This window comes from Pogona vitticeps, chromosome 1 (genome assembly GCF_051106095.1).
Source record: "Pogona vitticeps strain Pit_001003342236 chromosome 1, PviZW2.1, whole genome shotgun sequence".
Lineage (NCBI taxonomy): Eukaryota > Metazoa > Chordata > Lepidosauria > Squamata > Agamidae > Pogona > Pogona vitticeps.
The window spans coordinates 251,232,129-251,258,614 of NC_135783.1; the positions used below are offsets into that span (position 1 = coordinate 251,232,129).

Genomic DNA, 26,486 nt, shown 5'->3' on the forward strand with positions numbered 1-26,486 from the left:
TTTAAGCGCTGCTGCCTCGCCTTCAAGGCGGCCTTAGTAAAAGCCTGACAATGTTCGCAGTTTTGGGGAGAATGGGATTCCCCTAAACAAAAAAGGCACGTATCGTGTCCGTCCTGGAAAGGGATCTTAGCGGAGCAACGGACACACCGACCAAAAGGACCAGAGGGTGGAGGCGGCATAGACACCCTAGGAAAAAACGGCCGGTAAAAAGGGCGGGAAAGGGGTAACGACTCACAAGAGAGTCGAGGAAAACCGTAGGCACCAGAACCAATTCGTAAGGCTTAAAGAATGTCCGTAACAGTCCAATGTAAAAAATCCGAGCAGACAATCCGCGAAAATACGATAGAAAAGCGAAAAACAGTAAGAGCTCAAGCCGAAAGAACCACTTCACACGGCGGAGAAATGGAACTGAGGTTCGGGCGGGCGGAGCATGCGCAGTATAGGCACTCCTAATTATGTTTCTTTTACAGAGCTCGAGAACGTTCCGAGGGACCCGCGCAGGCGCTGACTTAACCCTTCATTGTGTGCATTCACAGAAGACCACGCTGAAGAAGCACCCTTCTGCTCTCCCCTCTAACCCTTCTCTGTAAGATGTGAATAGTGCTCAGATTACAGCTGAACAGTCATCTGGAACAGAATTGGAGATTCTTACACAGACACTGGTTTTGAGATGTTAGGAATAAGGGAAGAAGAAAGTACCAGTATACATTTGTTTTTATTTCTGTATGCAATGTAGTATTAGGCACATAGCTTGGGACACTTTCTAAAATAAGTCATTGGCCATTGTTTAGAGTTTCCTTTTGGCTTTTAAATACTGGTCAGGAAAACAAATGATGTAAAAATAAAGAGTAAATTTCTATTAAAGAAATAAAAATGGATTTGCATCTAAAAGTGCAAGAGGTGAAATACTTTAACCCTTCCACCAGACAATGTGGCAATATACATTATATTGCTTCTTTTTGAGAAGGCGGTTGGAATTTCATAACATAGAAAATTATAAATTACAATTAGTTTCCATAATCACTATATATATATACACAAGCCAGTTATGAAAAAAAAACTGGTTTAAAACTTACAAATGAAAAACTTCACACAGATCAAAACAGTGAAAGTATAACAATTAACATGCTCAAGTGCCCAGTTTCGATATTTAAAGATATTATACCTTTAAAACACATGACTTGTAATTACATGAGCAGCATGGGCATTTTCATTATGTTTAGTTGATTTGTTGAAAGGATTACAGTGTTTTAAATACGAAGATTGTTCCAAAATGTTGAGTTTTATAATGCTCTGAATTAAAGTACATCTTGGTGAATGGGTTAAAAAAGTAGGTGAATCACTTAAAAATACACAACAAGCCATGTGCACTTCAAAATATTCTAGTGTTTCACCTGTAAGGTATTTTCAAGCAAACAGATTTAACAGAACATATGGCTTTACGGTAACATCAATTTGTCAACTAAGTTGTAGCAATAAATACTTAAAATCTCTACTAACAGACTTACATTTTATCTGGTTTAAACAATACAGGAAAACAATTGTCAATTGAAAGCCTGCTGTAAAATGTTGAACACCAAATTTCTTTTTAAATCATTGTTTTAAATCTAAAGCAACCAAAATATATAAAGGGCACTGCAGCTGAACTTTCTTTTTTGCCAAACTGAAAGAAACATGGGCATCAGCATTATTTTTGAGGGGGAGGTGAAAAATAATGAAACTGCTAAATACTTTGGTCACTAATTGTCAATAGTTATGCCTCAAATACATTAGATTTGTGTATTCACTTTTTTATAAAACTATTCTTACAACCATTTTAACTATAGTATCACTACTATTGGTACTTGGGTAGCAAGATGTTATTTCACAAGCCACCCATCATTTAGAACAATACAATATAAACATACGCAAAAATTTATTGGTATTTTTCAATGTGCAATTTTTACACTTATGAATTTCTGTACAATGTCTTAAAATCTAGAATATAAATGTTGCTGGTCCTGATCCCTTGTGAAATTAGTGCAGCAGTGACTGGCTCCAATAAGCTCCAGGTGAAATCCTCAGGAGATCCAAATCCTTGGATTTAAGTTCATATTCTTCAGCCAACAGCAGTCAGTATCACATATCATACAGGGCCATTGACAGATGTCTCTGCTACTAGAGTTTGTTGATCAGTCCTAGGGAATGAAAAGGAAGATTTAAGATTAGCTTTTTCATGCAATCAATGCAGATAACTGGCGTACATGCTGTAGCATTCACAGTAATGTTTTTTTCCTTTGAGCAATCATCTGTGCATTCATTTGTAGAGGTCATTGGCTGTGCAAATTTGGAAATTTGTAGACACGGAGTTTTGGCGGCAACCTCACTATTCTTATCTAAAGCACATTCAGTGGTTCAAAAACAAAACAAAACTGGACAATACAGTAGCTGTATGTCAAACTACCTACAGATATTAAAGAGAGGAGGAAAAGCCGATTGTGTAAATGCACAGGTGGGCAGCTGAAAAACGACTCTTACAGGTAAACAACTTATTTTACATTTGTGGTATCTTCATTCACATAAAATGGCAAACACTAACAGGGCACCTGGAAGGCAGGTGAGACAGGTACTTCCTCTAACTGGAACACTGCAGGGAGACCAGCAATCCCCAATAAAAGCATCCCTCTGAGAGCAGGAGGTTGAATCAGCAATTTAGGCGGAAGGACAAGGGTTGAGACCAAACCACTGTATGACACCATTCAACTAGGGAAACTTGCTGCAGGAAGACAGTGGGGGTAGCCATTGCCCTGACAGAGTGGCTCCTCTGGTCAGCTGGCAACAGAATTTCAGCAGTCTGTACACCACCATGATCATCTTCACAATCCATTTGGCAAAGCTTTGCAAAGAAACTGGCAATCCTTTCTCGGGGCATAAATGAACCAAAAAGCTGTAGAAATTTACCATACAGAGATGTCCTAGGCACATAATATGCTAAAACTTTTTTGGCATCTGATTTTGCAACAGAACTGAAGATGTGTAGAGAAAAGACTAGGAAAACATTGCCCCACGAGAGGGGAAAGGCTGAGACAAATATTGATAAGAATTAGACATTAGAATTAGAGATGGAGGATGACTTTACTGGGTCTCAGTGTATATATGCTTTGTCCAACTGCAAAGAGTTCTCTTTTATGGTGTGAAGGTTACTTTGCCTGGAAGCAACTCCAAAGAGGTAAGGGTCCAGTGATTTGAAAAGCTTCCTGAGTTGTGTGAGGCATAGGGGGAGGCTTCAAAGTGGAATCCGCAAAGCAGGAGTTGGGTATTTGTGTGCCACCGTGCATGGAAACTTTCTGACCTCTGGGAGCCTGAAGAGCAGAGAGTGTTGTATGGAATGTGAAGCTAGCTACCATGTTTACCCGAAAACAAGACAGGGCCTTATATTAATTTTTGCTCCCAAAAACTCATTAGGGCTTATTTTTAGGGGATGTTTTATTTTACAGTCATGTTATCATTTTCTGGTTGCTACACGATGGTGGAGGGCAGGGTTTCACTTAACTGGGGTTTATTTCTGTAGTAGGGCTTATATTATGAACATCCTGAAAAATCATGTTGTTGTTTAGTTGTTAAGCCGTGTCTGACTCTTCGTGACCCCATGGAGCAGAGCACGCCAGGCCCTCCTGTCTTCCACTGCCTCCTGGAGTTGGGTCAAATTCATGTTGGTTGCTTCGATGACACTGTCCAACCATCTCGTCCTCTGTCGTCCCCTTCTCCTCTTGCCTTCATACTTTCCCAACATCAGGATCTTTTCCAGGGAGTCTTCTCTTCTCATGAGATGGCCAAAGTACTGGAGCCTCAGCTTCAGGATCTGTCCTTCCAGTGACCACTCAGGGTTGATTTCCTTTAGAATGGATAGGTTTGATCTCCTTGCAATCCAGGGCACTCTCAAAAGCCAGCACCACAATTCAAAAGCCTCCATTCTTCAGCAGTCAGCCTTCTTTATGGTCCAGCTCTCACTTCATAGCTACTGGAAAAACTATAGCTTTGACTATGAAGACCTTTGTCCACAAGGTGATGTCTTTGCTTTTTAAGATGCTGCCTAGGTTTGTCATCGCTTTCCTCGCAAGAAGCAGGGGTCTTTTAATTCCGTGGCTGCTGTCACCATCTACATTGATCATGGAGCCCAGGAAGGTCAAATCTGTCACTGCCTCCACATCTTCCCCTTCTATTTGCCAGTGGCCATGATCTTGGTTTTTTTTTATGTTGAGCTTCAGACCATTTTTGGTGCTCTCCTCTTTCACCCTCATTAAGAGGTTCTTTAATTCCTCCTCACTTTCTGCCATCTGAGTGGTATCATCTGTATATCTGAGGGTGTTGATATTTCTTCCAGCAATCATAATTCAATTCCTGCTTGGGATTCCTCCAGTTCTGACTTTCGTATAATGTATTCTGCATACTGTATAAATAAACAGGGAGACAATATATAGCCTTGTTGTACTCCTTTCCCAATTTTGAACCAACCAGTTGTTCCATATCCAGTTCTAACTGTTGCTTCCTGTCCACATATAGATTTCTCAAGAGATAGATAAGGTGGTCAGGCAATCCCATTTCTTTAAGGACGTGCCATAGTTTTCTGTGGTCCACACAGTCAAAGGCTTTTGTGTAGTCATGAAAAATCATACTAGGGCTTATTTTTAGGTTAGGTCTTATTTTCAGGGAAGCAGGGTAGCTAGGCTGATAATGAAAGTTGATTAGCTTTAACTGGAAGAGAATGATAAACCTCTATCCAACAGGGAATTGAAGAACCTTAGATAGCAAAAAACTATTTGGATCAAAATTGTGATCCATGGTGAAAGAGCAAAAGGTCCAACATGCATAATTGTAGAAACAATGTGTAGATGGTTTTCTTGCAGTTTGAATAATTTGAATTATCCTACAGAAGGCTGCATCCTCAATGCTATTAGCCTGAGTGCAGAGAAATCAAGGTTAAAATTTTATGAACATGGAGAGCGCCTTGGAGTGATGGTACTTAATATGGAGTGGAAACAGAAGATGGCAAGAACAAAAAGATTGTGAGTACAGTAAAGACCTCCCCCCCCCCAAGTTCCCACCACAAATGCCAAAACCCATGGATAATAGCAAATCCATTTTGGCTCCCTCTAGTAGTTCTGGTAATTTTTTTCTTTTAATATTTTAAATATTTTCAGACTGCATACTTTTAGTGGCAGATACAAAGACTCTACTGTAATCTCTACAGTATTAACACAGACAGCATGATTAGGAACAATAGTCATGGTATCAAGAGTTGTCATTAACAGTGTGTTTTCTGCAGTAAACCTTATACAGAGTGTGCATGACAAAGGTGCGATATTCTTTGTGAATCTCTGTATCTCCTATAGAGATCCAAGTAGCTGGGTATCAGGAGAGGTAGCTGTGTAGCTAAGAGACTCAGAGCCTGCATGATGCCTAATAGAAGATGACTGGGGAATACCTGCCCCTCTTTGATCTCAGCAGCACTGTGGCATGTCTTACCCTTTTCTTAGGCAAATCTGAGGAAGAAAAAATCTGAGAAGAAAAAGTAAACTGACAAAACCACAAATGCCCTGAAAGTATCAGCTGCCCTACTATATGTGCTGCTCTGGTGGACAAAGCTGAACAGAAGAGCAGTCCACCAACATGTGCACTGTAGATACAGGGTGGCGCTTGCACCAAAACTCTCCACCTGGAAGGCTCCAAACAGTGGCTGTCTGCAGGCACAGACTTATATGGGTTGATGTCAAGAGATCACTAAGAAGAATAAAACAGCAGCAACTTGGAAAGAAAGATGAAATTATCACATTACCTAACAGGATGACGAAAGCTAAACAAGTGCTTCCAATCCAAATTTCACAAGCAGGATCAGGAAACTGATAGATGGCTTGGGAGAGTATGTGAGGTGACAAATACCAAGTGGGTGTGAGAAAAAGAGAGAGAATGTGAAAGGGAGAGACTGGGGGGTAAACTGGCTGGTAGCAGAGCAGGGGGAGGTAGCCTTCTGTGAAAGTGCACTGCAACAGACTACTGGGTTCCAATGAGTGTTTTAAATATGTTCTCCAAACCAGTGACTTCAGCTGGTTGTGATAACCAGCTTTACAATGTTTGCTTGTTTGTTTATATACAGCCCCATTAGTGCATAGCATTTTCCTGGGTGTTTAACAATATAATAAAACATTGGCATTAGAATTAACTCCTGAATCAAATAAGAACATGAACCACTAAAAGCAGAAGAGGCATTATCTTCTAAATGTGAGGTCAGGAGGCATAAGGACAGGCTTCTCTCTATAAAGAAAAGTCTCCAGAAGCCTTTTGAATGTTAGGAGGGAGGGGAAGGTAGTGCAGCTCCACCAACAGCTGGTTCCAAAGTGTAGGTGCCACTGCAAAAAAGGCCCAGCCACTTCTGGCTGATTTCCTGGCCTCCCTTGGAGTGGCCACCCATAGGAAGGCCTGGGAGGGTCTGGTGAGGTGGGTAGTTAACCTTGAGGAAAGATGCTCCAACAAGTAAAGCAGTCCCAAACTGTGGATGATTTTGTATGCAAGCATCAGCGTTTATACTGTACAACATTGTGTTTGATATGTAGCGTGCTACTGTAAAGTGCATGTAATATTAAGTACTGATAGCAGATATAGCCTTAAGTTGTATTGACCTTCTCTTGTTTTCATTCCACCCATTCCATTTCCCTTTTTGGTTCATATTTCTTTAGATAACTTGCTTTTCTTAATTTGTAAGCCATGCTGAGAGCCTTTCTATCTAAACCGCTAAGTATAAATGCCTTGAATGAACAAACTCGCAAATAAATCAGTTAGGGAAACTAAACAGGATGTGAAATAGTGATAAAAACCTACCTCTGCTCCAGACTGCTACAAGCAGGCTGTGGAGTGACAGGATTTTCTTCTCCAGCTTCTGTGTTCTCCACCACATATTTACAAGAAGAATCTTGCGAGGTAGACAATTTTCCTTCCTCACTAATGAAGGAACAGGTTACAGTTTCATTTATGCTTTACAGATCTGCACTGTCATGCATTTGTGGGAGGGTTTGGGGGGGAAGGTCACATGCAAATAGGTTTTAGACATATGACTGAAACATGGAAAACAGGCACAAGGTTGTGGGTTCTGTTCACATTCATCACTGGCATCAGTTTATGTTCACTTAGGAACTGGACTGGAAAAAATGCAGGATGTAAGATTACAGAATAGTATAAAGAGAAGTAAAGAATGTACATGGTGCCCAAAGTGAAAAACATTCATTATCCTTTTCTGTACATACCGATAGGATTTCAACACTCTGAAGCCAAAGTGAGGGGTGATGGGGGAAAAAAACAGAAAAGGAATATAAAAAAAACATCAAGGTTTTTCTATCAAAAAATAGTCCTCGGCATTAGCTTTATTTACGCAGCAACCCAATGCGTAGTGGCTTATTTCATGTTATTTATTCAAATGCTCTAGCTAAATTAGTCTTCACCGTTGTTGAGAATGGACTGTGGATACATGATGTTGTTACACTGCTTTGCCTAAGCTAATTTTGGGCCTATTTCTCATAAACAGCAAAGAAGTAATAAATCTGTGTCTGGACTGTCCAATTCAGGCTGCAAATAAGGGCTCACATGTACGTATCACCCTTGGAAGGTAGCTTTTTAAAATGAGAAAGTGAGGTTTTTGTAGAGACGAACCATCAAATGCAGGACACCAGCCTCTGCAATCTGAAGTGGTCAATTAGGACACACACTTTCACTGGCTGACCTACTATTTTGTGAGACTGAAGCCTCAGTTTGGATGTCAGAGAGCAGATAAGGAATCCTGGGGCAAGCTTCTCTGAGCCTCCCAAAGGAAAGGAATGGATACAACTCTGAGAAATTTAAGAAAACACAGGTAGGTGTTTCAACCTTTCTGAGTCACTATTTGTATATATCTAAAAAGAAACCAGTGCAATTCACCCATATGCAAACTTTTGTAAATGATCATCCAAGTGGCTGGCTATGCTTTATCTAATGGCCACTTCTTATAAGTGTCTAATACCGTTAAAGAAAAACACAGGAAGAGCACATCAGTAAGTTGGCTAAGCACAAAAATACTTGTTTTTTTCAAGAACATCCTTTTGACAAAAGAAAGAATACCCCTGATCAATGCAACTGTGAAGACAGGAATATTGGCCACACCACCAGTGTTTCCTATGTTTGATAGACAAGGGGCATTTGGAGTAGAATTTTTCTTACAACCTGCTGTACCAGCTTATGCAAATTAGCCACATTTTGTCCCTTTTATGTGGAAGAGAATCCACATAACTGTGGGTATGCAGCAAAGCTGAGACAGCCACTTTTCAGAATCAAAATAATCTGTAGAACTATTACAGCAGAGAAGGAAGAAAACAGGAAATTGACTTATTCCAGGTCGCAAACTCATCAGTTGAGCTGACTACTGGTCCATGAACAGACGACAGTTCTCCATGTTTCAGAAAAGAACTTTTCCCAGCTTTACCATGTGATCCCACTGATTGAACCGGGAATGTTTTCAAGGTAAATGCAAACTCTGCTGATAACCTATAGGCCTTTCCTAAAAATCCAGGACAGAACGCAGTCTCGAGCATTTTAAGTATTCCAATGTGATGCTTTGGAAGCCAGGACTGGCCACCCCACCCTACCCTAAACAAAGCAGGACAGGCTTTGGAGAAGGTTATCTCCCCTTCATGAGATGAAGAAACATTCATGGCAACTCCAATGTTCCTTTATTGGTGGAGGTTCACAGAGGAATGTAGGTCAGTCATTCGAGTATATTCTTGGGTGAACCCACTATCTGGGCCACATAAGTGGTTAGAGGTGGGGAAGTAGAGAACCATCTTAAAGTAGCCTTCTTCCCAATACAGCATCCATGGAAACAAAGGGAACCTTCCCTGTCATCCTGAACAGTGAAGATCAGTTTGCTGCCCAATCTCTCTCTTCCAGTAGAGCACTGCTGATCTAACCTGTATGTTGTTGTTACTGTTGTTGTTGTGTGCCATCAAGTTACTTCCAACTTATGGAAACCCTATGAATAAGTGATCTCCACAATATCCTATCCCTGCTCAGCTCTTGCAAATTCAAGCCTGAGGCTTCCTTTAGAGATTCAATCCATCTCATATTTGCCTTTATTTCCTCCTACTTTCAACTTTTCCCAGCATTACTGTCTTTTGCAGCAAATCTTGCCTTCTTGTGATGTACTCTAAGTAGAACAGTCTCAATTTCAGCACTCCAGAGATAGTTCAGGTTTGATTAGATCTAGGACCCACTTGTTTGTCTCTCTGGCACTCCAGAGTATTCACAAAGGTCTCCTCCAGTACATTTAAAATTAATCAAATTTCTTCCAGTTACCTTTCCTTATTGTCCAGCTTCCACATCCATACATGGTGACCAGAAATACAAGAGTGTGGATGATCTCTTCTCTTGGTCTCTAGGAACACACACTTGATGATCTTTTCTAATTCCTTCGCTGTTGCCCTTCTGAGTCTCAGTCTTTTGATTTCTTGACTGCAGTCTCTATGTGGATTGATGAATGAACCAAGATACACAAAATCTCTATTTCAATTTCTTCATTGTCAACGTCTTCTGCAATCATGATTTTGGTCTTTTCAATGTTCAACTGCAATCCTGCTTTGGCATCTTTTTCTTCCAATTTCATCAGAAGTCATCTCAAGCCATTCTTGCTTTCTGCCAGTAAGATAGTGTCATATGCGTATCTTAAATTATTAATATTTCTTCTACCAATTTTCACTCATACTTCATCTGACTGTAGTCTGGCTTTCTGTGTATGTTCTATGTACAGACTGAACAAGCATGAGGATAAAATGCATCCATGTCTGACATCTTTGCTTATAAAGAAACCATTCTCTCTCTCCATATTCTGTCCCAACAGTAGCTTCTTGTCTACAAAGGATGCATCAGGACAATCAGGTGCTGAGGCACACCCATTTCTTTCAGAATAACCCATATAGGAACAATCTCTGTCGGAGCCAGTAATCTTTGCACCTCAAATATCAGAAGATTCGCGTCTTGACCCACCAAAGTATAGTGGAATTAGCCTTATATAAAATGAAAAGAGGCCTTGATTTTAATAAAACTGTCTATGTATGTGATATATACCTTTGCAGATCAAGTTCTTGTTTTTCGTTGTATTTGCAAAGACTTTCGCGGCCGGGATCTAATGGTTGTTGTGGGTTTTTCGGGCTCTTTGGCCGTGTTCTGAAGGTTGTTCTTCCTAAGGTTTCGCCAGTCTCTGTGGCCAGCATCTTCAGAGGACAGTGCTCTGTGCTCTAGTCTGTCCTTCAGAGGACAGAGTGCTGTCCTCTGAAGATGCCGGCCACAGCGACTGGTGAAACATTAGGAAGAACAACCTTCAGAACACGGCCAAAGAGCCCAAAAAACCCACAACCATTTTTGTTTTTCCTTCAGACTCTGGTGACTTAAGGGCAACCTTGTTATTAAAAAACTAGGAAAAGAGATGCTCAATAGAACGTATCTTAGTTTTGAAATGCTTCTTCCTCTGATAACAGCAACTGAAAGGGCCACTTTGAAGGACAGCAGATAGATTCTAACGTAAAAAATCTGAGGGGATATTTGTGGAGCATTTTCAAAACACCATGAAAATTCCAATGCAAATATTCAGACATGGGACTTCCATTTTTCTTGGACCTCAGCCTCCAAATTTCAACAGGAATTCCCCCAGCAAAAATACTGGGGGCTTTAGCCAAGAAATCAGAAATCTTCATAGGAATTTTCAGTTACTCACAGGTGAGGAATGAAGGCTCCATTGGCCATTTTGTTCCCATGGAGAAGACAAGAGAAAATGGGTGGGAGGGGCTAAGCCCCAAGAGTCTGTAAAAGATCAGGGAGCTGGCAATCTCTCTGCCCATTGGACTCTGTATAGTGTACCACTCAAAAACAAAAAAACAAAAAAACCCTATCACTCCCCTAATCCGTTCTGCCTTCAAGAGTTTAGCCACTCCTACAATTTTCTCTTTCCTCCTAACTGGACAATAATGACTGATAGAGCCTGTTTCATCCACAATTTAAATGTTTCCTAAATGAAAAAAGAGGTTACCTACCTGTAACTGTTTCTTCGAGTGGTCATCTGTGAATTCATACTAATGAATGCACACTAATGGGTTAATCTGCACCTGCGCAGAGCAGCCTTGGAATCTTCGAGAGCTCAAGCACATGGTATCAGGACCTCCCACATGCTCAAGCACTCGGTGCCGGGGTGGGGTTATAGCCAGCATGTGAGAAGTCCCAGCACCATGTGCCTGAGCAGGCGCAAATTAACCCATTAGTGTGCATTCACAGAGACCACAAAGAAGAAGGAATGCTATGTCTACATTGTAAAGTTTGTGTCTTCATCACACTGGCTCAAAGCAGAGTTTGTTTTCTCACCTTTTGAAGACAGCCGTTTCAGTTTTAGCATCGACAGTAAGGCTAAGGGTTTCCTTCATGCTGCCGTTCATTACTGTCTCAGTCACCTTATCTGCACTTTCGACTTCTTCTTCTCCATCAGAGCCAGCTTCCATTGCAACACTTCCTGCAACTAGAAAGAACCAGACTAATTTAAATATTTATCTAACAACTGCTTTTAAAGTACTTTAACCAGAGCAGAGAGGATCCCAGAGCAATAAATCTAACATCGATAAACTTAATAAGCAAATATCATTTCAAGCAAGAACAATGACCATGTCAACGTAATAGTTGAAAAAGAACTGCAACAATTTGGGTGTTTTACGATTGAACTATATATGCATTTTTGCCATTTTCTGCAGCTATTCATTATTCACAAGATGCAAGTATGCAACTGATGACAATACCTTTTTTAAAAAAATTATGCCCAGCCCATAACAATCATGTTTTCAGTCTATTTCACAACCTGGACCCATAAAAATACTGATGTCATCACATCTGAAGCCATGTCAGTTTCAATGGCCACATGACCACTCATTAGCTGTGCAGCATGGAAGAAATTCAGCAGGATGGCAGAGTGCCAAATTCTATAGTTCTGGGTGGCAAAACAAGGCTTCCCTAGTGGAAGTGAAATGTATTTCTTCATTATTTCAATACAGTGGACCCTCGACATACGCACGGCTCGATGTACATACTTTTCCAGGTATGGACTTCTCCGGCCACAAAATTTCCAATCGACTTGTGGCTGGAGGACCAACCTACGGATCGGAAGGGGGAGGCGGGGAAAGCAACAAATTCAAATTTGGCGCTTTCCCTGCCTCCCCCTTCCAGTCCGTAGGCCACCAATTGTGCCTCCGGAGGCCTTCCAGGGCTTCTCTGACACCATGGGAGTCCTCTTGGAGGTCCCCCGCCCCCGGTGGCTTTCCCAGGGTGGAGTAGGCCTACCAGGGGAGGGCTTCCCCTGGTAGGCCCGGTCCACCCTGGGAAAGCCTGCGTCGGTGGGGGACCTCCAAGACGCCTCCGACAGCGGCGGGGAAGCCCTCGGAGAGCAGCTATGGCGGTGGCGGGGGACCCCTGGAAGGCTTTGGAAAGGTAAGGTCTTTTTTTCCCCTTCATTTTTTGCGTGTGGGTGGAGTTTTCTTGGGCCGGTTACAGATTAAATGGTTTTCAATGTATTCCTATGGGAAATGCATATTCGACCTACAGCCACCATTTCAATACGGATTAATTCCGTACGTTGAGGGTCCACTGTACTCTTACCTTCTGGCTGAGTTGCAAGTGCAGCTACATTTGCACTCAGAGGATCCATGGGTTCTGTGCTGGTTTCCATCTCCACAGGTGAATTACTTCTTAATGATTCTTTTGAACTTTAAAAACAAAATGGAAGAATTTCAGAGCTATTTAATGTCAGGTACTTTTAGACAAGTGGTAAAGTAAAAAAATAAAGACTGTATATTCCTTATCAAGAGAAGTTATATCTCAACATTTGTGATGACAACCTTGGAGTTATGGTGTAAGATACATCTGCGCTCAAGAAAGGTAAGTAAGAGGAAACAGAACACAGTCATGTGTCTTAGACTCTACTGGAAATAACACATTTTGAAGCAAAATAACTGCGTATTTCAACTCTGCCATCAAGTTGCTTCCAACCTATGTCCTTATGAATGAATGAGCTCCAAAAAGTGCTGTCCTCAACGGCCATACTCAGCTCTTGTAAACTCAAACCTGTCACTTCCTTTCTGGAATCACTCCATCTCATACTTTCAATCCATTTCATATTTATTTCAACTTTACTCTTTGAAATTATGACAGGAAGGAAAGGATTGATTTTAGCACATATGATACCAATATGAGCAAGCCATTTTTAACACAGAAAGTACCAAAAACCAGAAATATTTTAATGTGGGATTAAACCAGAAAACTAGCCTGGGACTGAAAAAAATACAATGCAATAGACTGAACTGTGGGACAGGAAGAGAAAGAGGATTTGGTTTTGGGGCTCTTTCATTCTACTTTGCAGGTGGAGTATGGTACACAAGCTTCCATGTGAAATGTTTCATTTGCACAAGAGAAAAAAGGGCTGCTGGATTATTTGTGTTACTTGTTTTCTCCTGCTGACACCTCCCAAACAAATAAGTGGAATAGGTCTAGTGCTATGTTTTGCTAACTGTTCACCTGGACACTTTTTTTGTCTTGGAGAAAAACATCACCATGTGAAGTGTCTTTTCATCTTTGGTTAAGAATATTCTACTATAAATTAACCCTTTAAAAGTATCACACAAAACCACAACTTAATGTTAATCTCTTGAAAGTAAAATACCTCAAGACAAAACTGGATGATTCATAGCATAGCTATTTCATTCACTGCATAATTTCCATTTCCCACCTTAGAGAGGTGAAGTCTGAAAAGGAAGCCCAGCCAGTTTCTTTTGCTGGTACTGATTCTTCTGTGCTCCAAACATCAGATCCAACAGAATCCAAATTGGTGCTGTGTGTGGTTTCCATTGGAACATCGAAGGTAGCTGACCAGTTGGGTGCTGAAAAAAATCAGTATGTTATATTCTCTAGAGCAGGGGTCCCCAGCCCCCGGTCCACGGCCTGGTGCTGGTCTGTGGGCTTCCTGGAACTGGGCCACGGAGACAGATCTCCGCCCCCCGCCCCTTGCATGCACGATGGGTGTGTCACACTCACGCAGGGGTACCCCGACCATCGCGCACAGAGCCCATCCCCCCAACCGGTTCGCGGTCCCCAAAAGGTTGGGGACCGCTGCTCTAGAGCAAACATCTGGGACTCATAGTAAGTCTGCAACATGACTATGATTTGGGTTCTGTTTCAAGATAGCAGACACAATGAGCAACACTGAAGTTCCTTTTTCACTTAAACTAAGCCCTGTACAGGTCATCCTACTAGTACATTACATTGTCACAGTTACTATCAGGAAAGACCTGAGGAATATGCACTACGCTTTCATTTCTCCAAACTAGAGATTGACAAACCCTCACATTTTGATTGATTAGAAGAGCTGGAAGCAACATTTCAGATCCTTCTCAGCCTATCTTAGGATGATTGTATCATTCACCTAAAAGAGAAATGATCCGCAGCAGCTTGACTCTATTGTAACCCATCTAAAGTTTGATTCAGAATTAATATTGCTTAATTTTAAACTGTAGCCACACACTTTTGCTCATCACAGAGACAACATGTGCCAAAATATACTGTATTTTAGGAAATAACCACATTATGGCTTACATGTGAAGGCAGGGAGACAACCTGGTGCCCTCCAGACAATTTGTACTGCAACTCACACAAGTACCAAGCATCGTGGCCAACACTTTGAGATGACAGGTATCTGAAGAGCACCAGGCTGCCACTCCAGTTTACACTGTCAATTCATCCCAAAACAGAGTCAAGTCCAAACTACCCTGTTTATTTCTTTGAAGGATCCAGAACTGATCAGGTGAACCAGGTTGCATTGCATTAGTAGCAGGATAAGCTACTAATCCAAGATGGCTGCTTGCATTAGTAGCAGGATAAAAATGGTTAAGATTTTTCTTTGCAAGAGAGAGAATCTCTGAACAAGATCATGGCTTCCCACAGTCCCTTCTATTAATTACTTCTAGGAATGGGATTTTTGGATTTTCTGGACTGCAAATACCAGTTTCCATTCTGGGAGTTCTACCTATCTTACTGGCACCTGATGAATATCTGGATGTGATGCACCTGGGAAAAAGGCCTAAACTTGAAGGTTTCAAGGCTTAGCTAGCCAAGCTCTGCTCAAGCTTCCTGCTCAGAAAGAAAGCTCCCAGCTGCCACTGGGGCAGAAGTAGGAAAATTGTGCAGAAATCAGCCTACCTAAGCTCAAAGCCTTCTAATTTAGGCCATTCTCCCAGAGGCATCATGTCCAGGGATTGCTGCTAAAGAAAATCCAAAAGTCCCACACCTAGTTACTGCACTGGGGACCGTAGCCCTATCAGACTGGTTGCGAAGCAGTGGAATTTAAAAAAAAAAAAAGCACCTGCCTTCATTCAAATCCACTTCCATCTTGTCTTCTGTATTGGTGCTGGACTCAAACAAGTCTTGCTTTGCTCCATCCTCTTCTTCAGAATCTGTACTCTCTTCACTGTCTGTACTGCCAGAGCTTTTTATTTATTCATTTATTTTAAAAAGACAGAGAGAGATTATCATCACTGGCTTTTCACACAGTCAAAACAACAACAGCACAGGAACATTAACCATGCTGTTGTACAATATATGCTGATTAGATGTGATATATTAGCATTGATATGTACTATATTCAATTGTCCATTGCACGCACACACGCACACGTGCACACACACACACAGCACTTTGCACAAATTTAGTAATGGTGGGCCAGTCTATGGGTAAAAGCACACATTTTTTGCCATCTTGAAGTTACCTGGATCTTCTCTGAGATTCTGGAGTAAAAGCAATATGTTTCTCCTCCCAGATGTCTTCCTCGTCGGAACCACCATCATCAAACTGCTGTATTCTCTCCTTGCAGCATGCCTCAAACAGAGCAATGTTGCCCTAAATTTTTTTAGACGCAAATCAATGAAAAAGACTAAGATCATCATTCACAAATGCTAGACTTCCTACACACTACATTTGCATGTCTAGTAATTTTTGGTGTAACCTCTGAAAAAAGAAAAAATGGCTCCATCAAGAAAACTAAAAGGGAGAGGAAGACATCTGTAGATGTCCATTGTCCTGTTATATTCAGGGTTTATAGAAAATGGAAGTAAGGAGCAGGCTTCCAGACATGGACATACGGCAACTTCCTCATTCCTCACCACTGAAGATACTCACTAAGGGATGACAGGACACAGCCCAACAATACCTTTGTGGCTATGCTTTGCCCACTACTGCCTCAAGGCAAAATTCATCTGGTGGCAATTTTCTATGCTTCTCCTATTTAAAGAAGCCTTTAAATGTTTCTCAGGCCCATTGCCCATTTACTGCTGTCAAAGACTGCCCTGGACATGGCATGGCAGAGAAAACAATGGGAACTCCCTGCCCGGCTCTCTTCAGTACTTTTTATAATGTACAAGGATACATAGCAATTAACCACAGCATAGACGCCGAAGTACATGGACGATGATCTGTAGCCACAGAATGGCCTACTTCCTAAGCCATCTGATGTGCTACAATCATTCTGGACAGGTTATTCAGGATGGCAGCAGCCAAATTCCACCCCACTACCAAGTCCCTTCCCCAAACCCACCATCTCAGCCAGTAAGACCACGGAGAGATACATAGAGATCAGGGTCTAAAAGTCAAGAAGTGTTGTGTGAGAGATGCTCTCAACTTCTTGGCTTGCAAGCATGCTTGTCAGAGGGAAGAGAACACACATAAAAGAGACGTTGATGCAAGTCATCCCCCCCCACCTCTGCCACACTCGAAAGGGAAATCTGCTGCACAGCCTAGTGCCGATGTGGCCAAAAACATGTAAGGAGAATTACACACAATTTTACTATTCAGTATCTCTGGGAAGGCAACACCTTCAACACGGAGGCCTCAAGAGTGGCTTTTATTTTCTAGGAAGAACACTTGCAAAAAAAAAAAAAGCAGTATCGTTACACCTTTTTCCTAGTCCTAAATATAACTCTTTCCCATGTTGCCCTGTGACTGGGAGACAAAGGACCATTTCTTCATTTGTAGGTTCCTAGCAGGAGCTTGTGTGACATTTCTGGTCAGACAAAAAGAGTGGTCCAATGGCCAAGAATTTTAAAAAAGAGAATAGACTGCATGTAAACTGTGGGTTGTCAGCTGACTTTCTCTGCTACACTGGAGTAGCTGTCTTTCTTCCTATACATGAGAATTAGAACTTGATACAGCTGACAGCCATGAAACCAACAGATAGCTGGAAAACTCTAAAAGATAATGTCCTTTATACTCACACACAATTAGGGATGGTATTTTCAGATGCAGGGGGAGCTATAAATGCTGTGATTCTCCATTCTGGGAGTTTTGCCTGACAGTCAGACAGACATGTTACAGAATCGCAGAAGACTACAGCAGGAAGGGACTGCAGAGGTGATTGCGCCCAGTCTCCTGACAAAGCCTGACAAAGCCGAGAATCCCCACCTAAATGTCCTTGATATGTGGCCATCCAATCTCTGTTTAAGCTCCTGTTTAAGGAACAGAGCTTCACGGTTTAGAAAGTGTGGGGGAGCCTTAAGGTCTGAGCACCACGGCTGGTGTGGAGTTAGAACCAGAGTTGCAGAAGCAGGCCTGGTCCTCCCCTTTTGCTGTCCCAGCTGCCAGTGGTCCTAGTGATGGATGGGCATGAAGGGACTAAGTAGAGAAATCACAATTCCACCACTCCATTCATCACTGCCAAGAGCAAGGATTAGGATCCAAGGTGGCAAGCAGTGCTGTGGAATTCAGTGCACCTCATAGTTCCACAGGAAAATAACTACACCTTGCTAAGTTTGTGGATGCCACCCTGATTTACAAGATTTACATGCCTCAAAAGGTTCCCTATCATCCTCATGTTCGTAGGTTTTGTATATCTTTGCTGTCATTTCAGCTCTCTGCATCTCTGAACCAGAATCACCGCTACCTCATTTGTGAGCCTACTGATACTCTTTTTATGTTCTCAACATCTATCCAGTGCTAAATGCCATTTTATACAGGTTCTCATACTAGCAAGGCTTCACATATGGTGGCCTAGTTACCTAGCTACATACAGAAAGCTCATCCACAAGTAGTTAGCCACCCAATGAACACTTAAATGTGGCTCACCTGAGTGGATGCCTTTGAAACCTAACTAATCCTAGTTCCATCCAAGCTTCCTGTTCCTGTCTCTGGGTTAACTGGGAGTTTTCTTCCTGAACAGGAAACCAGACAAGAGCTACATTTCAATGCCTTCTAGTTTAAAGCCTTTCTCTCAAGTGAGTCACATTTAGGTGTCTGTGTGATGTTTGTTGTGAGGTAGAACTCCCAGAATGGGGAATTATGTGGTTTGTAGACCAAAAAAATCCAAGAATCTCATTCCTAGTTTCAATACTAAAAGGGTGACAGCGAACACAACCAGAATTTGTCCCAAAACATACTTCCTAAATTTTTAGAACATGTCTTAAAAATGTTCACAGTCCTCACAAAGAACTATCTAGGAAGAAGTTCCCACAATGCACTTCAATCCATATATTTACTGTCTAATTACTACTAAGGCTTAGATAAATGACCCCTCAAAATTCCCTTAAATCTTTTCTGCTGAAACTTCCTCTCCAACCTTCCCTGAATGATTGGATATTGTTTTCTTCTTCGCATATTTCATTTCATTTGAAACCATCAACAGGAGTCTACATGTTCTACCTAATATTAGCAGCAGATAAAAAAGATATTACATTTGCCAGGTCTCTGTGCCTCTCTGCTCCCAAAATGGAATGTGGGTCTTGCCTATCCCCTCATACAATGCCTTAGAAATTCAGTACTTCTTCCTTTCTAATCCTTGCCTACCTCAACTTCAAGAACTCCACCAAAGAGCAGATAATACTGTCAAGCAATATTCCCTCTAATTTCTGCCAGCACTGCGTGGAACTCTGCCCATCCCGTAGGCAGGGTTCCGCCCACAACTGGAAGCAAACTGGCAACAACATTGATACGGCTGTGTAGGATTGATGCAGTGCTGCGTGCATGCAAGCACAGCTTAGAGGGAAGGTTGCTGTCAAGAACAGCTTCTTTCACTCTGACATACTCTCCTCCATGCTCACAATTAGTTGCAAAATATACTTACACTTTCGTTTGTATTGAGGGTAAAATTGATGTCTGACACACGATCAAAAGAAACACTGTGAACAAAGTACAGATTTATGCACTAAAACAGAAGAGAAGTGGCATTCTAGTTGACAAGTATCCTAAAATATTTCACTTTATAAAATTTCATAGCTAGACGTCTGAGACTGAAACATGAAATCTTTTTTAATAGAAACCCTATTTGAGAGAAACAGCTTTGACTACTAATTTTCTTGCAATGCTTGCCCCAGGTTTACTATTTTGTCTGACTAACAAAACGCTTTCTTCCTCTCTTAGGAAGAATGTCCCAGAGTCATGTCACATGTTATAAACGCAAAGACTGCACCAATGTAGAATCCTAAGGTGGAAGATCCATGAAACATCATTATTTAAATTGTCTACAAACTCCAGGAACTCCACTTCACAGAAGCATGTGCCTGCAATATATGCAGACAAGTAAGGATCACAAAGTATACAACTCTTTGCCTACTAGCTACTATATGAAAGCCTTCAACAACATGAGTATGGAGAAAACAAAGTCTTTGAGGCAGGCTCAGGTAAGGCAAGGAAAATGACAGGTATTAATGCTGGGGGGGAAAATTCCCCAGAAATTGGACAGTATGGCCAATGAGTGCTTAAAGCAAATATATTACAGCACTGCAGGGAAAAATCACCTACCGTATTATTCCATGTATAAAATGACAATTTTTCCTAAAATAACCAGAGGAAAAAATGAGGGTCATTTTATACATGGCAGTGTGGGGGGCGGGAAGGATCAAAGCGCTTTGACCCCTGCCTTCCCCCTCCACTTTTTGCAAAGAAAGAAATTTTGGGTTAGAAAAGTAGGGGGCATCTTATACATGGGGCGTCTTACACACGGAAAAATATGGTAGGTTACTGAAGAAATATTTGGATAGAAAAAGAATGCAATTCCAAACATAATGGTGAGAACTGCATGCAAAGCAATAACTTTATCTTTCTGGGAAATTTGCTTGTAAGCTCTCAGAGGAAGGTCTGGAGCACTTCCTGCTGTTAGCAAGGCCATAATGCTTTCTCATAGAAGTAATGCTTTATGAGACAGATGAGTAAATGTATGTGAATACCTGCAACAGGAAATCAGACACTTCCACACTAGTGATTCACATTAGATCATAATCCACTATGCAGTACAAAATATTAAAATACCCAGATGCAGGTGGTGAATAATGCCGAGTCTCACTAAAAGTCCAGATAACAGAACTCAACCTTGTCAATATTTATTTTATTTATTTATTTGCTTTATGTACTGCCCATCTGGTCTATGCAACCACTCTGAGTGGCTTGGGAGTTTAACATCTTAGGCAACATAATCTTTTATATTATGATTTTAATCTGGTTCTGTAAAAAATGTCTGAATCTTACTGCATCTTTTTAAGCATCTTAAATTACAGTTTTTTTTAAATTAGTATTTCAACGACTGTTTATTTGCAAATTGAGGTATCCTTGCTTTGAGTGAATTTTATACATTATTTGTTGCTGACCTTATTGCATATTCATAGAAGCATACTGATATGCATAATCATTGTTTTTACAGAGCTATGAAAAAATATGATTTAGAAAGTAACAGTTCACAGCAAATAAGGTAAATAGACTTTAGAAAAATATAACTGATAATGTTTAAAAAATAATCACACTGAAAACTAGCATAGCAAACTATTATGAACTGGAACAGAGCATCAGCCAGTGTTACAAAAGCAACTGGAAGATTTCAGTCTGTTATTTCCAGATACTTAACTAAGCTATCAGTTTTCTTTTCCAGACTCTTTGTGTTATATTGGAAAAAATATCTCCACTGTCTGCACAAAAAGTTGCAAAAACAAAACAACTAGTGCATATGCTTGCTGCACCCAGAGAAAAGCTCAATTCATGTTTTTTTAAATTTTAATTACATAACTTATTTATGACTTAAATTCTTATTTAATCAGCAACCATCATAAAAATATAATGAACTGGCTGCACTGATTAGATTTATTTATATTTTTGAACTGCACGATGCTCTAAATCACTGGTTCTTAACCTTGGGTTACTCAGGAGTTTTGGACTGCAACTCCCAGAAGCCTTCACCATCAACTGTGCTGACTGGGGTTTCTGGGAGTTGCAGTTCAAAAGCATCCGAGTAACAAAGGTTAAGAACCACTGCTCTAAATCACAATTCCTCAACCATGTTCGCCTTAGTTGTTTCAGGATGACAACTCCCATAATTCCTGATTATTACTCATAATGGCTGGGGCTGATGGGAATTGCGGTCTAAAGCACCTGGAAGGGACCATATTGGTGGTACAGTCATCTCTAAATGGATCACAAATATTTATTTCCAATTATTTAAAAAATGAATGAACTGAGCTGGTGCCCAAAAAAGAGAATTCCCCAGAATAGTATTGTTTCATGGTACTATTATAAAGAAGCAAGTGTTACAAACAGCTATGATGTCACCTGTCCTTCAAGGTTTAGGCTGGAGTGTTAACATCCAATGGTGGTCGGAAGGCGGGACATCAGGGGGAGGAGCTGGGATATATAGGGGTGTGAATGTGTGTGAGGGCAGATCAGGATCTGTGAGTGTTGAGATGAGATAGTGATCAGATTGTGTGGAGATATGAGTCTGTGTGAGCTAGAGCCTTTCTTTATGTGATTACCTGATTTATTTGTTATACCAATCTTAATGTACCAATCAATAAACTTTAGTTATTTTGTTTGAAATCCATTCCGGCCTGAAGATACTTATTGCAGGGGATGGTTGGTGGCAGACTACCAGAAGAGTAACAGTGGAGTGACGTAGCGACCTTCCTTTGTGAGGTAGAAGGAGGCCGTTACAGCAAGCATCACAAAGAAATTGTTTTGTTTTATGTTCAAGGCTCCTATGAAAAATTTCAAACAAAAGCCGGGTGCATTCCAAGCCTCAGTATTTCAGATCAGAATCATGGGATGTCAGAAGGAATAATCTACACAGTGAGACTTTTATTGTTTTAGTGAGGGTCAGAAGATTTTGCACAAAAAAGTACTAGGGATACTGGTGTTAACATACAAAACATATTAAGCTAAATATTTTCTCTAGAGTGGGCACAATGTATCAGTAGAAACTGAACAAAAATGACTACACAAAACTTGCTATCACTAAAGAGACAGCTACTGAACACTGCAACACAAACAAGTGGAAAACAAAAGGCAGCCAGTAAGTAAAAGTATACTCACTTGCCAATATCATCCTGATCAGCAAACTTCTCATCGTTGAAGCCAAACTGGTCAATAAAATTGGACGTCATTTGTTGCATCTGATAATCAGAAAAGGCCTGGCAACCCCAGGACCAACGACAGTGATATAATGATTCTAATAATAGTCTAAGTACGATTTGCCCATTTTGCTCCAGAAATATGTTTGCTAAAGTACACACATAAATATCTATATGGGGGAAACCTGTTTATAACAAAATACTTTGAAGTATTAGATGTCTGAAAACTGGGGGGAATGGCTACAGCAAATGTTCGATAATCAGCTGAGTGAGAATTGATTCTGGCTTCAAGCCAGTCTTTTAGAAGTGGAAAGTAGTAGTGTGATATGAATTATAGCAGGCCCTGGATTTAAGGATGAGAAAAGTGACTCCTTGTACACTTAGGGGGAAAGGTATAGGGAAACCTTTTAAACAAGCAACAGTAACAATTATGTTTATTTTGGGGGCAGTATTTTCAAAGTAATCCTTAAGAATGCTGAGTCCACTAGTACATCTTCAAAAAAGTATGAAGATGATTCATTCTTTTCAGTGGTTGTAACTAATAACATCATCCACCAGTTTATGGAATCTGATAAACATTTGAGGCAACACTTTCATTCTCTGCCTAGCACACGGGGGGGGGGATCAGAAATATTGCACCACTGTGTAGCCCTTAGATAAAAATGATCTAGTTTAACTTCCTAGCTGTCATCAGAAGAGCTAGAACCAGGTCTGACACACTGTCATAGTATAAATGGGAAAAGCTTTGATGGCCAGGAGTAACTTACAGCCAAGCAAAGGAAGGAGAAGAGGGCCTCCTTCTAGAATTCCAGACAAACTAAGGTGGCACCCTCTCAAAAAATGAAATGGGTTTTTCCTCATGCTTGGGTACACAAGTTGAGTTGTTCTTTTTCTAATTCTCAAAACATGCTAAGCCCCTGAGAAGGTGCAGAATTTGAAAGCATCTCATCTCACTGGAAATTTCTCAACCCAGATAATTATTCAAACCATTGCAAACAACCCACAGTTTAACTCACTTGCTGCAAAGAAGAATCCTGTGAGAACCCAGTTTCTTTAAAATCAATTTCATCATCACTGGAAGAATGAATATGGCATGTTGTCACCTAGAAACAGAAGTTCATGCATTAAAATGCAATGCTCCCCTTTTCAGTTTAATTTTAAAAATAGTCAAATCACAAATGCTGAAGATTTAACAGTAAAACAGAAGTGAAATAAAACAAGAGGGCTCAATAAAACCTTGTGAATCCCTCAATGGAATATTGCAGGCAAATCAGCTGTTATAAAGTCTCCTACTTGGCCCCATCAAAATGCTTTGAACAGCAACTCCCACCATCACCAGCTAGTACAAATGCAGCAGGATAGTCCAACATCTCTGTCCAACCCAAGGTCAGGGAGGGCTATCCTCGCCCATCATCATTTGTATCAGTAAGAAATAAGAGCCTTTCACATAATATGTCAAAGGGCATCACTCTCGTACTTTTGTTTTGGTTCTGATCGTTTTTTTAATGAATGAAAAACACCAGTATAAAACCTAGGACTGGAACTGCCACAACCCTTCTCAGATATGTCTTTCTTGCTGCATTATTTCAAAATTCCTATAGTTACAGAAAAACAAGTTCTTGCTGTTAACAAAGTTCTCAAATCACAGATTCCTTTACAAAGAGGAATCTCTTCGTTCTCTTCTTTCAAAGTTAAGTACATTTATAATACTTCCACAGTATGAACCAATGAAGTGCGGGGGTGGTGGTGGAGTGTATCAGTAACATGACTCTAATCACAACAAAAGAAAGAAAGAAAATGGGGGAAGCAATTTATTCTTTCATTTATCAACTTTATGAGCATTACCTGTATTATGTTTTACCTGATGTGCTCCCAAGAGGAATACTGGGGTGATCCAGAGAACTCTACTTGTGCGATAGAGCTTTCCTGGCTCTCTCTAACCCCCGTTGCAGCACTGTGCCCAAATCCACAAAACCTTGCCTTGAAATACATACAGTCAATAAAATACTGCCCTACTTAAGATTATGCTTCTAGTTTGTATTTAGAAGCCAGTACTTAAGGAGCCTTGTGACACAGTGGTTAAACTGAGGTACTGCAGTCAAGACTCTGCTCCCAATCTGAGTTTGATCTTGATGGGCTCAGGCAGCTGGCTTGAGGTTGGCTGCGCCTTTCATTCTTCTGAGTTTGGTAAATTGAGTACTAAGCTCATGGGGGCGGGGCAGGGTAATATGCAACCTGCACAATTACATTGTAAATTGCCGAGAGAGTGCCTTAAGTGCTGTGGTGCAATACATAAGCAGCACAGTTAGTTTTTTGCTTTGCTTTCTAAAATCTCAAATCATCATCATCTTAGAACTGCAGAGCTTGAAGGGGCCTTAGGGATTATACAGTCCAGTCCCTATGAAAACATTACATCTGAAAAATGAAACAAAATTGAGGTAATTCTTTTAATGGGCAGTAAATTATTTTACAATTAATTATTTAACTTTTTAAACAGGCTACATATGGCCCCAGAATGTGCAATGGGCCTCTAAACAGCAGACAACGAAATCTCTAACCATTAGTTTGTTTCCTTTCTCATTGGCTTTAACAGGAATTTCACACATAAACTGGAATCCTGTTGCCTGGTGGAGTAAGTCATATTAGAGTATGCCCACTGAATCAGTGAGGATCTAGTGAGTCTACAATGAATTCCACTGATTCAAATGGGCCTACTTCAGCTGCAACTTACTATGCTAAGCAACAATAATTTCAGTCACTGACCAATTCGACCAGAAATTACATATGGATTGAATCTATATGTAATGACAAACCATAACACAGGGAGACATAACTGCCTTTTGCCATGACAGATAAATCCAGGCAAATCTGTCACAGACAGATGTGTTAGTGTTTCAGTATCTTGGCAAAATCTGAAGGGGAAGAAGAAGGAAAAAAAAGTCCTTGGAGACCTTGCTTTTGCTGTTGCTGTCTGAAGGCCCACTGTAGATTATGGAACCAGCATTAATCTGTTTAACAAGATAAATACAGTGGTGCCTCGCATAGCGAGGTTAATCCGTTCCGGATTAACCTTCGCTATGCTGAAGCATCGTTGAACGGGGCAGGGAATTCCATTGGAACGCATTAAACATGGTTTAATGAGTTCCAAATGGGCCAAATACTCACCGTTCAGCGATGCTTCTTAATGGCCAGCAGCCATTTTCGCGCCCTCCCCTCGCTTAACGAGGGCGCGAAAACGCTGCGCGCAGCCATTTTGGGCCATTTCCGGGCTTCCGGCGGCCATTTTGGCCGGTGAACAGCTGATCGTCGGGGCTTCATTTTGCGAAGATCGGTAAGTGAAACGCTTACCGATCTTCGCAAAGCGAATTTTGCCCTATCTAAAAAACGTTGAGCGATCGCATTAGCGATCCCAAAAAAGGGATCGCTATGCGATTTCGTTGTTGTACGGTGCGCTCGTTAAGCAAGGCACCACTGTAATTGTTTTATAATGTAACTTATTGCACATTAAAGAACAGCCTCATGTTTCATATATAATATTTTTGTAACTTGAAGAATTTAGAAGCATTGGCTTTCAAATACAAATTTAAATTACAACTACCAAAACCATGGAGATATATAATAAACACAGATAACACGGAGATATATAATAAATACAGATCACATAGTATGAGCTCTCCAGGCATCTAGGGAAGTGAATTTTGATCCAAAACAGCTCATAATGAAAAAAATGTTAGTCATTAAGGCACAGCAATATTGGGTCCTTTATTTTTTCTTCCTTTTCTTCTAGTCTGCCAAATCCAGACAAATTGTTAGCCTCAACAACAATTAGTAGAAATTGAACCAGAAGTTTCCCATTTCCCCTTTGCAGCTGCTCTGGAAGAAAGATGAGGCAAAAGTGTGCAAAACCTGTCCTTGTAACACTAGCTAGAGTGTAGCACTATTTGAAAACCACTACAAAAGACAGCTATGGGTATGTTTTGCACAACTTCCAGTAGGACTGGCCCACAGGTAAAGTCTGGTGTCTTCATTTAAGGA

The 26,486-nt window shown here is 40.8% G+C and overlaps 1 protein-coding gene across 44 annotated transcripts in view; it reads right to left on the reverse strand.

The window, feature by feature from the left end:
* Positions 1-696: 696 nt before the first annotated feature.
* The window catches only part of PPP6R3 (protein phosphatase 6 regulatory subunit 3), a 79,862-nt gene continuing 54,072 nt past the window's right edge, over positions 697-26,486 (reverse strand). For 16 of the 44 annotated variants that reach the window (XM_078383618.1, XM_078383610.1, XM_078383613.1 and 13 more), the window contains 11 exons: positions 23,468-23,554; positions 22,414-22,511; positions 19,187-19,241; positions 15,845-15,975; positions 15,447-15,565; positions 13,814-13,964; positions 12,688-12,794; positions 11,410-11,560; positions 7,278-7,295; positions 6,856-6,975; positions 697-2,177 (listed from right to left, as the gene is read on the reverse strand). In XM_078383618.1, coding sequence (XP_078239744.1) covers positions 2,126-2,177; positions 6,856-6,975; positions 7,278-7,295; positions 11,410-11,560; positions 12,688-12,794; positions 13,814-13,964; positions 15,447-15,565; positions 15,845-15,975; positions 19,187-19,241; positions 22,414-22,511; positions 23,468-23,554 — 1,089 coding nt within the window. In that variant the 3' untranslated portion in view covers positions 697-2,125. Of the gene's footprint in view, positions 2,178-6,855; positions 6,976-7,277; positions 7,296-9,453; positions 9,691-11,409; positions 11,561-12,687; positions 12,795-13,813; positions 13,965-15,446; positions 15,566-15,844; positions 15,976-19,186; positions 19,242-22,413; positions 22,512-23,467; positions 23,555-26,486 lie in introns of those variants that run through there. The other 28 variants (XM_072985594.2, XM_078383627.1, XM_078383617.1 and 25 more) reach the window with 8 other exon arrangements.